Raw genomic sequence first — 15,467 nt, forward strand, 5'->3', positions numbered from 1 at the left:
GCCAAGTAGCCCAGTTGTATTTTCTCTCCAACTCCATCTTGCTGGGGTTCTGGCCCAAGAAGGCAGATACGTGCGTGAACCAGAGGAGGGACTTGGCTACGCTAGTATAGTGGAGAGGCGGCTGGGGGACAAGGTTTTGCTGAGGCTATTTGCAAAGGAATGACTACAATGCTGAACCATGAAACCTAAGCTGGGAAGGACACAGGCTTCAGTGTGCCTTTCTCTGCAAGCCGAGGCACTTAAACGGGTCTTTGAGTCACAGTTAAAAGAACACAAAGTGCTTCAGAGCAGCTGAAGAGCTAGTACATTACATATAATTAGTTTACCCATGATACCAGTATTGCTTGTCATTGTGAAGATTACAGATTGTTCTTTGGCCATAGCACATATGCCCTGCAGTGATCCTTACACATCCTTCTGGAACTTGAAGGAAGCTAATTGAGGCCTTTGTCTGATCGTTCCCCTCGCTGACATTTTCATGTTTTTTGTTTTTGTTTTTGTTTGTTAAAATGTCAGAATGAGGAGTTTCTCACTGAATTACATTCATTCAACTCTGGAGATCTCCCAGGGTTTTTGAGGCAAAGAGACTAGGCAAACAGGTGAAGAGATACTAAAATGTATTATAAGCAATACTAATTATTAAAGCTAGGTTGTACCAGTACAAAACTGTTCAGATCTATGAAATAGAAATTCTAGAAGCAGGGGCGCCTGGGTGGCACAGCGGTTAAGCGTCTGCCTTCGGCTCAGGGCGTGATCCGGCGTGATGGGATCGAGCCCCACGTCAGGCTCTTCCGCTATGAGCCTGCTTCTTCCTCTCCCACTCCCCCTTCTTGTGTTCCCTATCTCGCTGGCTGTCTCTCTCTCTGTCGAATAAATAAATAAAATCTTAAAAAAAAAAAAAAAAGAAATTCTAGAAGCAGCCTCAAATATATGTAAGAATATAGTATGTGACATTTCAAAATACGGGGAAGGGGTCATTCATTCAGTAAATGGTATTATATCTTTACCTTATATTAATACAAAAATACTTTGCAGAAGTAATGTATGTTATGGGTTGAAGAACCCCAAAGCATTAGAAAAAATGTGTGGGGTGGGGGGCACCTGGGTTGTTCAAGTCAGTTAAGCATCTGTTTTGGCTCAGGTCATGATCTCAGAGTCCCAGGATTGAGCCCCACATCAGGCTCCCCAATCAGCAGGGAGTCTGCTTCTCCCTCTGACCCTCCCCCTTCTTGTGCCCTCTCTGTCTCTCTCTCAAATAAATAAAATCCTTAAAAAAAAAAAAAAAGAAAAAATGTGGGAATTTATGTCACTGGTTACTGTAGAGGATTTTCTAAATACAAAATCCTCAAATCATAAAATAAATCAGAAGTTTTGCTTAAATGAAATGTTTAAACTTGTGTATGCCACAAAACACTTGAACATTAAAAAGCAAAGTACAAACAGTAAAAAATATTTCCAACTATATCTTTAAAATATAAAGAATTCTGGGGCACCTGGGTAGTTCAGTGGGCTGAGCATCTGTCTTTGGCTCAGGTTGTGGTCCTAGGGTCCTGGGATCGAGCCCCGCATCGGGCTCCCTGCTTGGTGGGGAGTCTACCTCTCCCTTTCCCTCTGCTCTTGTGCACCTGTGTGCATGCTCGCTCTCCCTCTCTCTCACAAATTCTTACAAATCATTCTTTATAGATGGGACCTTCAGGAGGAAAGAGAGAAAAGAAAGAAGTGTATGTAGCCAAAACTATGTAAAGAAAAAAATTAACCTCTTTCATTAAGGTAGTACAAATTAGAATGTTGGGATACCTTTTTTACCTAGCAGATTGGCACAGTTTTATAACTAAACTCATTTTTGGTGAGGGGGCTGCTAGCATTTTATGTGAATTGATATGACCTTTTTGGAAGGCAGTATGGGAGTAGTCAGTAAAAGCCTTAAAGTTTCCAAGCATAGCTTGATCCAGTTCTACTTCTAGAATATGTTCTAAGTACTTAATTATGGATAAGTACAAATGTTTAATGTAAGAATGTTCATGAAAGCATTATCTTTTAAAGGAAAAATATATTTTAATAGCTTAAATATTTTCCAAGTTGGGAATTTATCAAAGAGTTATGATACACGCAGTGCAATTTATGTGATCATTAAACATGCATTAGAATATTGAGTGACACAGAAAGGTGATTGGGATTTAATGTTGAATGAAAGACATTACAGAATAGGATGGGCTGTATAATCTTACATTTATAAAAGCAAAAAAATGTGAATATGTAAGGGGATGAGAAGGCTATGTTAAATATAGTAACTTTATCTTTGATGGGATTATGGGTGAGTTTTCTTTGTGCCAGTCTGTATTTACTGCAGTGCATATGTGTTTCCTCTTTCAAAAGGAAAATGTTATTTTGTTAAATTTAAAAAGAAAATGTGTAAGGAGCACATAATTTGGAGAACTATAAATGTTCTTTTCATAGGCCCAGTCGATACCTCCTTTTTGACCTGGTGCAGTATGTCTTTGCTATGGCTCACAGATCCTTCCTGCCGTACCGTGTGCCGCATTTTGCCTATCGGTAAGTAAAGTGCTTCTTTTTGTGTCTTCTAAAATAGAGCTAATGCCATACAGTTGTTTGTAATGCTCTCATTTATGGTTATAGGGAGTATGTTCATTACAGTAGAGCCTCTGATTCTCTAACTAGGAGGTGCTCCTGATGTCTTGATGTTAAGTCTAGAACAGAACCAGAGGTGTCTAAGAGAGGGAAATGTGGATCAGTGTGGATGAGAAAAACAACGTGTCTTGAGAGATTAAATCTGCAGTTCTTCAAATTCCCTCATTAGAAACCACTGAGTTTTAATTTGGAGAAGTGTCTTGCTCGGCAGGTTGTATAAAGGAGCAGTCAGGTTTCCCTCTGTTTCGTACCACTCACCCAGACATGGGAAAGGGATCCTTCTTTACTAAACCAGTCTGATCATGTAGTTGGGGAAAGGAGCCGGGTTGATTCAGACTTGACCTTGTGGTTGCCTTATCCTTTCTTCTTGCCCTGCTTCTTGGTTCACTTCTTCCCTTTGCAGGTTTAGAATCTCAGAACAATCATGTCACATGCTAGTGAACTGGTCGGGGAGACTTTGACATCCAGTTTGCCAGGGATTGGCTTATAAACCAACATGGCACTTCACTCCTGCATTCATTCAACAAATATTTCTCGAATGCCTCCTATGTCTGAGGCAAGGCAGTAGGGACTCAAGACATTATACTAAACCCTTAGGAAGCTTGTGATCTAACACAGGTGTCAGAAAAATGGGCAGAATGCAGCATGGTGATACTATTTATTGGGGTGTTCTGTTTTTCAAACCATCTACTTCATCCTCAATACTCCATGACTGATATAGGTAGGGAAGAGCACGTAGTATACGTGAAAGAGGAGGGTTGGGGGCCAAGCACAAGGAATACCTCCATTTAAAGGACCTGTAGAGTCTGCGAAATTTATCAAGAGACTCAAAGTGAGTCATCAGACATGTACGTGAAAAAAGTGGAGCATTTGGAAGCCTAGGTATCAAAGGGATAGGGGCTGTTTTAGGGAGGAAATGCCTGTTTCAAGCAGGGGATCCCAGCTGTTTGTTCACTTCTGTATCTCCCGCACCTGGAACGGTGCTTGGCACACAGTAGGCACTCTGTCAGTATTTGTGAATTGGAAGGCTAGAAAAAAGTCAGATAAGGCGAAGGACTTAAAAGTATCCCTTGGAGTCGGTAGTGAGGTCATTTTGATAGCGGCTTTGGTGCCACGCAGGGGGCGTAACCAGACTGCAGGGAGCTGCTTCCTTGGCTGTGCATGAAGTTGAGAGTTACGGTGTAGTGGAGTTGGCATGTGCACACGGAGTGGCTCGCCGAGGACACGGAAATGGACAGCGGAAGTCCTCTCTTAACACACAACCAGAGCACAGAGTTGGAGGTTTGTCAGGGGTGTTTTCATTACGCTATAATAGCCCAGTAAAGTGCCATCTGCACAGGTGGTCTGGAATCTGAGACTTTTATATGTTCCTGGAGAAATTTTGACCGATCTTCAGCTTCCTTTTTCATTTTTCTATGCACACTGGAATGATGATTTTGAGTTTTTAGAAAGCTGTGGAACCCTGCGTTCAGTGACCCACTGAAGACCTAGTAGGTAAATCAGATAGAAGCAGAGGTGCTCTAGCTGTGGTGATGGGCAGTCCTCTGAGCACGGGGGGGGTCTGGGGGGACGCCAGGAATTCCCAGGGTACCCTGGACACAGGCTGAAACCCCCTGCCCCGAGGATGCTTAACAGAACTCGGTGGCAGATAAGGAAACCCTGTTTTCAGTAAGGGTGGAGAGATGGCATTAATTGAGGCAGGCGGCTCTCTTGTCCTGGGTTTTATGTTTGCTTCCTGATTTGAATCATCCATCTTAGGCTTCTCCTTACTTTTGAATTTTTTTGGTTCCCTTGGGGTCCCTGCTTTTAAGGATTACAGTTTGCATCTTGCATACTACTTGGCTCGCCCCGTGCCCTTCACAGAAGCATATCTGCATGTCTGAGGTTTAAATTAGATTAGATGGCACTGACTTCTCTGCATGTTGGATATTTTTTGTTTTGTTTCTACTAAGGGCTTTATTTTAATTTTCAGTCGTTCAGATTTGTTGTGTCTTCCGTGGAGAACAGGACTGCCACCAGTTAGGGCAGGCAGGTTGGGTTAGCTTGAGCGGACAGGTAACCTCACAGGTCGTGGTGCCAGGATATTAGTTATTTTCTTAAAAACAAAGCAAAACACATCAGTGAGCTCCTGCCTCTACCGCAGCCTTTCTCCTTGTGCTTCCGCAGCTTGAGTGTTGGGTGTGGAGACACTTACCACACGTGCCACATTTATTCCTTTTTCCAGGTGGGTGGCACGACTCTTTGAAATGAGTCCATTTGAGCCGTGGACGACAAGGGATAAAGTGGAGCGGGTGAGTATGGGATGAACATCTGCTTGGCCACGTACTGGGCAGAGAGCTACAGAGGTGGGGAAGTTAGAATTGATTTTTGTTCGCTTGCTGGCTTGGGTTATTTGTGTGCTCTTGTCCATTATCTTTCTATCTGAGGTGAGCCCCGCGGCTTGGGCCCTGAAACTCCCCCCCCCCCCCCCCGCAGCCTGCTCCAGCTGTGGGGGTGCTCCCTTAGCTTCTCTCAGACATGATCTGTTTTCCTTCTCTGCTGGATCGTCCCCAACAACACACAGACATGCCTTTAAGGCTCCGTTTTTTAAAGGCGAAACCCTCCCTTCCCCCTTGTCCCTTCTGGCCACCACCCTGTCTGTCTGGGTTCCTTTGAGTCATAACTCTTCAGAAGAGCTGTCTATTCCTGCTGTTAACCTCAGTCTTTCTAACCCACTCCATTCAGGCTCTTCTTCCCATTTCTCCCCACAAGCTGCTCTCTTCCAGATTACCTATGATCACCCCTTCTCTCCCTGAACCCTCACTTGCCAGTCTGTTTTCTGGCCATCTCTGTATTCCCTTTTTTTCCTCCTCTTACTTGGCCATGCTTTTCAGTTTCCCTTCCTGGTTTACCCTCTTCTCCCTGATCTGTAAATGTTGGGGGACCCACGAGCTCTGTCCTCAGCCCTTTTGTATATTTGCTCATTCTCTGAACAACCCTCCCCTCGTCCCATGCCCCAGCTGCTGTCTGTGAGCCCACAACTGCATTTGTATCTCCAGCCTTGAATCACCCCCCACCTTCCCCAGCTGCAGACTCTCCCATCTATTTGGGTCTAATAGAGTTTTCTGGAACTTAACATCTCCACAAATAGAACTGCAAACCTGCTTCTCTCCTGGCCTCTCTCATCTTAATTAATGAGATCACTGTTCTCTCTTTTGCTCAAGTCAAAAATCTAGGAATTCTCCCCTGATTGATTCCTTTCTCTTACCAGTCTAAACCAGCATTGTCCAGTATAATTTTCTGCAGTGATGGAAATGTTCTGTAATCTACAATGTTCAAAACATAGCAACTAGCAACATATGACTGTCGAACATTTGAAATATGGCTAGTGTAACTGCAGAAATAAGATTTGAAGTTTATTTAATTTTAATTAATTTAAATTTAAATTACATTTGGCCAGTGGCTACTCTATTGGGCAGCACAGCCGTTGACCATCAGCAGTATTATTCAGGCAACCCTCAAAATATATGCCGGCTCTTACTCCTCCTGCCTCTCCTGGCCCTTTGTTTTTTTTTTCAACTTTTTATTCTGAAAGTGTATATAATAGTATTGAACATTTTGGGCTTAAAGAAAGGCCTTGAGGGGTGCCTGGGTGGCTCAGTCGTTAAGTGTCTGCCTTCGGCTCAGGGTGTGATCCCAGGGTCCTGGGATCGGCCCCGCATCGGGCTCCCTGCTCTGCTGGGAGCCTGCCTCTTCCTCTCCCACTCCTCCTGCTTGTGTTCCCTCTCTCGCTGGCTGTCTCTCGCTCTGTCAAATAAATAAATAAAATCTTTTAAAGAAAAAAAAAAAAAGAAAGGTCTCGAGTCTGCCCACCCTAATCCAAGTAGGTTGATTATTCCTTTCTCATTCTCTTGATCACTCTCAGGCTGCCTGTCTTGTCCCTTTACAGTGTGCTGGGTTTCAGAGCTCTGGTTCTTTCTGTCTTGCTGTCTCCCATGCTAGTCTTCCACACTGTGTAGAAGTGTTTCGAGGAAGAACACAAAATAAAAATTCTTTATTGTCTCTACCTTTGAAGACCTATTGACCTTTTCTCAACAAGAATAACCAAATGATCCTCTGAATGTTCCCTAAAAGTTAAAACATAGAGAAGATGAGAAAGTAGTCCTCGGGGAACAGATGTGAATGGGCTGGGCATGATCTTCCCCTCTGACAGGCTGTGTCTGGAAAGCTGAGACCATGTTCAAGATACCCTTCTACGTTCTTGAAAGATCGGACAGGAGGACTGACTGTCCGAACACTAGCGTGTATCTTGTGCAAATGTGCTTCTTACACTAATAATGGAGCGGGCGTGGATGCAGTAGGCCAGGGCTTTGGATTTGGAGGCTGCCTTATAGCACTCCAGTAAAAATTGCAGACTTTGTCAGGTGGGGAGGATGAAGGAGCGAGCTGCTCTATATGCACATTGATTCTCTTCATGTGCCTGTGGCTGGTCTGGGATCTTGAAAGTCTTCCAGCTCATTCTCCTCCTGCACAAACAAGATGGGTTTGGTGTTTTAGGTCTATGGTGAGCGTCGATCAACCAGGTGAAGTATAGCAGGAACACAAAGGTTAATGGATCATCTCTTAATGAGCAAGGAACAGACGCCAATTATCTCCTTAGTTCAGCAGTACGAATGGAGGCAGGAGGCCCGTGCACAAGGGAGAATTGGGGAATGGGCTGGTTCTGCATTAGCCCCTGTTTTACTTTCTTCCTGGACCTCCTGTGAAGCCACCCTGAGCGTGGTGAGCGGTGCTTCTCCATTGCACATTGATTGGTTCAGTCTGGGGAATGGCTCATCAGGAGCCAGTGTTCCGTGCTCGTGGGTGGTGCTGGGGACCTTTGCGCTGATACTTGGTGACCTTTCCTGTTTCCTTCCCTTAAGCTCTTTTTCTGTGGTCTACTTTTAGTGAGGTTCAGGAATCGAAACCAGCCACGTGTCCCTTGGAGACGACAAGTCTCGGTGATGGGACGCAGGCCAGCTTGAGTGCTTCTTCAGGGCTCGGTGAGATAGCACTTTGTGTTCTTGGTCCGTTCTCAGAGTTCTCCGTGGTTCTGTGTGTCCACAGCTTCACGTCACAGACATGCTGTTTCCTCACCTGCCCGGCTTGGAAGACCTTGGAATTCAAGCCACACCCCTGGAGCTCAAGGCCATTGAGGTGCTGCGGCGCCATCGTACTTACCGCTGGCTCTCGTCTGAAATTGAAGACGTGAAGCCGGCCAAGACTGTCGACTTTTAGCGGCCTGCGCTGCCCCGGATTTTCCGTGTTGGTCACGTCACCTGGCTGGCGACCAGCCCCCTGTCGTCAGAAAGTCCTGTATATAGTGAATAAGATCCCTCTATTAAATCATCTGAGGTGAAATTCTGCTGCAGCTTTTTCTTTCCTCATTTGTAAAATGAGAAATTCAGTCATTTAGAATTTGAACATAATTTCTTTAAATATATATTTAATAATGACATATATATTATTTATTCTCTGAAATATTGAAGGATTTGTGTCAGGCTATTTCTGGCATATGTTTTGGAAGACAAGGACCCCTTTTTAATGTCCAAATATTGTGATGACCCCGATATGCAGTATGTAATTGTCTTTTAATATCCATTAGTTGAGAAAATAGTGTCCCATAACTAACCTGAACTTATCACACTTAAGGTATTTTCAAAAATTTATCTTAATGACATCTACATACACTTAAAAAACTAGTCCGTACATGTAGAAACATTGTCCATAGACACGGGCTCTTAAACAGCTTGCAGTAATTCCGCAGTCCTCTGCTTGGATCTGAACTCCCCGAGGCCTTTGTCCCACTGCTGCCTGGACAACGTCTAGATGATTTCAGATCCGTGGTTGCGGGTGGATTCTCTCCTGTGCAGAGTTGGGCCACGGCCTCTCGTCAGTAATGCTGCTGCTTAGGAATTAGAACTTTTTATATAAGTTGTTAACATCACAGCCAAGATCCATGTGAATGGTGGGTGTGGTGTGGGCAAATCCCTCAGTGCAGGGATATGATTAAAAACTCCCATAATTTGCGGTGAAGCCAACACACCGCCATTTGAGGTGACCCAAGGTTGGTCACTGCATTCCACTGCAGTGCAGCCCTTTGATCTGCAGGATGAGAATGTCCGGGAAAACCCTGTTCCATTCTGGCAATGTCCATCTCGTCCTCACAGAGTAAGGTACAGGAATATGGAGGGTGAGTTCTCTACCTGTGCTGTCTGCAGGCTCCAGAGTCTTTTGTCCGCAAATGGACAGAAGTGTGCTATTCAGGTGTGGTCATGGACCAACACCATCCGTATCACCTGGGAACTTGTTAGAAATGCAGAATGCCAGGGGCGCCCGGGTGGCTCCATCAGTCAGGCCTCCAACTCTTGATTTCAGCTCAGGTCATGATCACAGATCGTAGGATCCAGCCTTGCATCAAGGCTCTGTGCTCAGCGGGGAGTCCGCTTGTCCCTCTTTCTCTCCACCTCCCCCCCACTCATGCTCTTTCTCTCTCTCTCTCTCTCTCAAATAAATCTTAAAAAAAAATAGAAGAAGTGCAGAATGCTAGCCTCACCTGTTGGATCAGGATCTGCATTTTTTTTTAAAGATTTTATTTATTTATTTGACAGAGACAGCCAGCGAGAGAGGGAACACAAGCAGGGGGAGTGGGAGAGGAAGAAGCAGGCTCCTAGCGGAGGAGCCTGACATGGGGCTCGATCCCATAACGCCGGGATCACACCCTGAGCCAAAGGCAGACGCTTAATGACTGCACCACCCAGGCGCCCCAGGATCTGCATTTTAGAAAGGCCCCTGGAAGATGTGGATGCACATGAGTGGAAAAGCACCGATGTGCAGAAATGCTGCATCTGGGTGGGACCACTCCTGTTACTCATGTGGCTGAGGCCCACCCAGGCCTACTAAATCAATCTCTAGAAAAAAGGCCCAACAGTTTTATTTTTATTAAACATGCCAGTTTATTCTCCTGCATAGTCAGATGTGAGGATCATGTTCTAGGGAAAGGAGCCCAATTCCAGCTTTACTTTTTGTCTCCAGCGAAGATAACTTATTTTGGATGATACCCTGGTTGGTCACAAGCCAGCCAGTAGGCACACATACGGGCAGGTGCGATCTGAAAAGAAATCGTAATTCTATAATGTACGGCATTTTTTTACAGAACTTTTACAGAATCTGCAAGTTCAGACAGTGCTGTTCCTCATTTGTATCAGAACTCATGGTGCCACATGCTTACTTTCTGTAAAAACCATGATTCAATCAGGGTGGTTTTTCTTTCCTGTCATGGCCGACTCCTTTTATGTTTTCTAATGCGTCCTTTATTATCCTGATATGAAAGTCATGGCTTCTATAACATGTAATCAAGATCCAATGTCCTATTAATACAGACAAGAAATGAAGGTGGTACATAATAAAACAGCATGTACTCCGGTATATCCATGTGTGCACAGCATACAGAAGGCACGAGGAAGTTGTTGCTTGCTCGCCTCTGCTGTGCAGTCACGATGGGCACAGATGTAAACTGGCCTGACATCACAGGGGAGGGGCTGTGTTGGTCACTGAAATGCTGTGAGCACCCCCACTATTCATGATACCAGCTTCTGTATTTAGTGAGCAACTAACTTCTTATAAAGTTCGGAACAAAACAAAATATAATCCTTCCTAGGTTTATAGTACTTGCATTCTTAGAAAATGAAGCATGGGGGACCTGAGTGGACCTGAGTGGCTCAGTGGGTTAAGCATCTGCCTTCGGCTCAGGTCATGATCTCAGGGTCCTAGGATTGAGCCCCACGTCAGGCTCCCTGCTCAGCGGGAAGTCTGCTTCTCCCTTTCCCTCTGCCCTTCCCCCTCACCCCCCCCCCCACTGGTGCTCACTTGCTCTCTCTCATGCTCTCTCTCTCAAAGAAGTAAATAAAATCTTAAAAAAGAGAAGATGCAGCATATATTAAACCCATACCAGATGTCCCTTGTATCTGTAAAACAGAGTTAGATTCTAGTGTGTTTCAACTCCTCATTGGTTGTGTTCTGACTCACTGTGGTAAGCTTACCACACCTGGTTTGCACCTGCTAAATGCTCCTGGTGCCCCTAAGTCATTGTAATAACCAAAGGTACCCACAGGTTTTCCAGATGCCTCTAGGGGCCTTTACCACTCCTGTTAAGAACTATTGCTGTGATCCATGCAACATACTTTGAAAAGTATGTTGAAATCTTGTCTTGGGGGGATGGGTTTAGGCAAGCTGACAGTGGTTGAATTTAAAAATCTGCAACACCATTGAGCAGAAGTACAGTGTTTCCCTCCCTTGCCTGCCAGTTGTACAACACAAGCACCTAACATTGTTGGCTCTTCTGCCGGCAGGTGCAGGGCACACCATGGTTCAGCCTCTGAGTTGACCTCTGATTTCTTCCCCGCAGTACACTTAGTGGAGTGCACATTTGAAGTTCAGAATGCAAAAAAGCTACCATACTACCTCTGGTGCTAACTTTAGTTAGGTAAGTTATTCTTCATTATTCATGGTTTGCCATGAATTAGCACAATAACCGAAACTCTATAGGTGATTTTGCTGGCTGGGTTGCACCTCCTGGCTTGTGCTCTCATACTTCTTCCATAGTCCAGTGCCAGAGATTTTCTCTTTCATTTTCCTTGGCTCCTGAGGAATCCTGTTAGCTTAATCTAGGTTACCTGGCATCGTGCCTCAGCTCCAAATCAAAATGCCACGACAGTCAACTGTTCATGGAGGAAATGTCCCCTGGGCCTCCATTGAATAAATCATGAACCAGACAGTACTTTTCTTGATCCTTCTAAATGAAGTCAAAACTGTTTTCTTCACTGCCCATCTCCTTCTCTCCAGACTCTTCATATTTCCTGTCTCTCAGGGAAGACAGCTTTCTACTTTTCTCGAATTGTTCCCAGGAAGCTCCACTTGGATCCTCTATCTCTGTCCTGGTCACTTGTCCACAGGGGACAATTTATGTCAATGTCTAGCACATGCATATTGTCTCCTCAGCTCAAATAATACTGCCCAAAGTCCCAGCATCAAAGATTTTCATCCATTCAACTAGTAACGTAAACATTAAGGCAAGATGTAGCCCTTGAAGTCAACCTGGGTTCAGCCTGGACTCCGACTCTCCCCAGCCGTTCCCTCCCTCCACTGTGTAAATAGGTTGTGGTGAAGATTTCTTGAGAGTCTATGGATAAATCACACAACACAGTCCTGGCAGATAGCAGATGATATCTGCTGGATGACTTACCCTTCAGGCCATTCTTGTGCTGGATGATGGGGATACAAGGATGCTTTCCACTCAATGAATTCAGAGTTCAGTGGCAGGAAACAGAGAAGTAGTAGTTACTGTACTTCAATATCAATTTTTAGGTTTCCAGGAGGGCAGTTTATCAGTATAGAAATTTTCAAGTTATGTAATTTATTGAAATAATCAACTAATTTTTAAACTTTTATATTCAACCTACAATTCTAATTATACATTTATTGAATTGAGCAATTGGCTTTGAGGGGTTCTTATGATTAGTTACTTATATTTCCTGAGATAGTTAAATTCATTTTTAAAAATAATTTATTAAATTATCAGTAAAAATTTAATAAATTATTTTTTTCTGTTAAGTTTTGCAACATTAAGTTTTGCAATATACAAAACCTTCCCGTATACTTGAACAAGTCCAGTAAAGCTAATAAATTAATTATATAAATACTAATATTAAAGTCTGGTAATCATGACACTATTTACAAACTTTGCAAAATTCTCCTTTCAACTTAAAAACCAAAGTCTAAATAAATAAAATACACATTTGAAACTGGAATCATTAGATGAATCTGTTAGACTCTAAAATTCTTAAATATTAAATCCTTAATCTAAATTCTTAAATATTACAAATACTTTCAGTACCAAATATGCAGACGCTATTCCCAAATTTGACGTGAAATATCAATCAAGGTTTGAATTACTTCATTCTGTATATTTAGTTTTAAGTCTTAGTTTAGTCTTTAGTTTTAAGACCTTTACCAACTAAGGAGGCAATTGTCCCATCCCAAGCATTCTGGAATTCCCTTCTCAGTTCCTGGAGATTGTGAGTGACCAGGGACACTACCCCGGGCACAAGATCTGGGACACTCATATCCCGGGTGTTCTTTTCATGGTAAAGAGGGACGAGCTGAGCGTTCATTTATAGGGCCTTTTTTTGTTTGAGACTTCAAATCATGCTCTCATAGGGGAGCTACTTAGAGCCTGTGTTCTCTGGATTCAAGTTGCACGTGACCTGATCACAGCTGATATCAGCCTTCAAGACTATAAAGTCACCCCATTTATCATTACATTGTCATTTATTATTTACCTACATTTATCATTACACCTCTGTAGTCCAAAAAATCTATTTACTTTCTGATCCTCCTCTAAATTCCTTTCATTTTCTTCCTGGCCTTCCTGTACACCTCCCTCAGCTTTGCTTGATTCTAAGGTCACCTCACATACTTTATCTTAATGACAAATATAAATTCTGTAATGGAAGCAAATATGGAGATATATGTGAAGAGCTCTGAGAGTATTGAAGGAAAGGCTATTTCTAAAAGGGTTGGGAAAATTCCACAGAAAATGGATTTTAAAGCTGTCTTGAGGATAACTTGGAGAAACGTGAGTGTACTTATGGGTTTGTTGTTTTTGTGTTTGGGTGAAGACGAAGCAGTCACTGGGCATGAAGAGAACAGCATGAGCAAATGCACTGGGGCATAGAGAGTAGGCGGTTATCTGTGGGAGGTAGTGTCCGTGTGTTGGGAGAGGGAGGTGTAGGGAGTATGACCTTTACCTTGGAGGTTTAGCAGGTAAGCTCTATACAGACTTGGGGTCCAAGGTGAACTCCAACACTTCTCAGCTGGAGATTTGGACAGATCACCCCACCTCTTTCTCAGCCTCAATTTCCTTATCGGTAAAATGGAGATGATGATGGTAATACCCACAAATACCTAAATCATAGGACTGTGGTGAGACATTGAGATATGTATGTAAAATGCTGAGTCTGGCACATAGTAAGCACACAGTAAACATTAGCAATCATCACTTAAGTAGGGAATACCATGACTGAGTCCATGCATTTGTTTCCTGACCCCATAAGTAATGGCTGCCTTTCCTGAGGGAGGGAGTAATCCCTGTTTTCCAAATGATGGAAACAGGGCCTTAGAGAAGGGGATTTGCCACATTAGTAAGTAGCTGAGCTGGTTTTTTCACCTGGATCTATCTGGCTACAAAACGGGAGCCTTGTTCCAGGAAGGGTTTAAGGATGCTCAGGAGAAAGACAAGGACAGATTTACATTCTAGAAGGTTATGGAGTAACTGGGAGCTGTAGGGAATGGAAGGCATATTTGAAGAAATCTCTCTGGTGAAGGAAAGACCTAAGAGAGAATGAGCGAGAGCAGGGCAGAAGTTTGAAGGGTGTCAAATAAAAGCAAATTTAGACTTAGGGAGAGGTTTTATTTGAAAAGATTATTGCAAGGGAGGGAGAGACTATTGCAATCAAAGAGAGAGACCAGAACTAAGTCTGACCTCAACTCTGCTAAGGCGGAGCATGGGAGGATTCTGAAAGGGCTGGGGGTGAGCTGGAGGAGAAATCCGGGCGGGGGGACATTAGGCCATTTGGATTCCGTAAGGCACAGGATGAAAGGAGATCATAGGTCATCTGTGTTTGTTCACTGGCTTTATCCAAAGGGAAAATAAACTGTTCTTAACTGTATGACAGATTGGAGCAAGGTGCCCAAGTTAGGCTCCTACCCCTCTATAGAGACTGGGACATAGGGGTGCTATCTCCTTGATGATTACATTTCAAAGGGATGGTCCTTGAGGAAGACATTCATGGGTTGCAAAATTGACAAAAGGCTTTTAAAAATATTTACATACATCTCTAAGGGGCAGAGAAAGACTTCACACGTTTTCTAAAGGAAATGCTCGAAGGGGGGTCGGGGACCTAGAAACAGGAAGAAGCCTGTCCAAAGTTTAGTCAGGCTGAGGAGTGGCAAGGCCCTCTTGATCAGGGGGTACAGAGACGCAAGCACCTCGATGTGCTGGGAGGATGCCCGCGTAGTCTGTGGTATCTGGTTCTGGGGTAGGAGTCAGACCAGAGATGGAGGAGGAGCTTCAAGCACCAGGATAGTGTAGGCTGATAGTTAATAGCAGTATGAAAGCATATTTTAAACAAAAAAATTCCCAATGTATCCAAAGGGCAATGTCAATTTTTGTCTCTCAACTTTTCTTTAAAATCTCAACACTAGAATGTGACCACATAAGACCAGGACTTTTTATTTGTCATATTCACTGCTATGTGCCCAACACCTAAAACAGTGCTAGAAATCTAGTCATCACTCAACAAGTATTTGCTGAATGAATGAGGTAGGGAGAGTCTCACCTTATTCTTAGGTGAAAACTTCATCTGACCCCAAATTGTTCTGGTCTTGGTCACATAATAACAATTTTAATTCTGTAATAAAATCCCAAGGCTCAATTTTCTCATGAGGATGCCCAGTCTCAGCTAATAATTAAAATCCTAGCTTGGCGGATGCCTGTGTGGCTCAGTTAGTTGAACATCTGCCTTCAGCTTAGCTCATGATCAGGGTCTTGGGATCAAGTCTCCCATCGGGCTCCTTGCTCAGCCCGCTTCTCCCTCTCCCTCTGCCACTCCCCCTGCTTGTGCTCTCTCTGTCTCATGCTCTCTCTCTCTCTCTCTCGAATAAATAAATAAATAATAAATAAATAAAATCCTAGCTTAGTAACATAAATCTCCTCTCTGCTCCTCAGCTGGGGTCCAGGA

General features: G+C 43.7%; 1 protein-coding gene across 2 annotated transcripts in view; it reads left to right on the forward strand.

Annotated features, from left to right (window-relative positions):
• Positions 1-8,028, forward strand: part of NDUFA9 (NADH:ubiquinone oxidoreductase subunit A9) — a 34,448-nt gene extending 26,420 nt beyond the window's left edge. For both annotated transcript variants that reach the window (XM_026502637.4, XM_026502636.4), the window contains 3 exons: positions 2,458-2,553; positions 4,874-4,940; positions 7,735-8,028. In XM_026502637.4, the coding sequence (XP_026358422.1) occupies positions 2,458-2,553; positions 4,874-4,940; positions 7,735-7,905 (334 nt within the window). In that variant the 3' untranslated portion in view covers positions 7,906-8,028. The remainder of the gene's footprint in view (positions 1-2,457; positions 2,554-4,873; positions 4,941-7,734) is intronic.
• The last annotated feature ends 7,439 nt before the right edge of the window (positions 8,029-15,467 follow it).

This window comes from Ursus arctos, unplaced genomic scaffold (assembly GCF_023065955.2).
Source record: "Ursus arctos isolate Adak ecotype North America unplaced genomic scaffold, UrsArc2.0 scaffold_26, whole genome shotgun sequence".
Lineage (NCBI taxonomy): Eukaryota > Metazoa > Chordata > Mammalia > Carnivora > Ursidae > Ursus > Ursus arctos.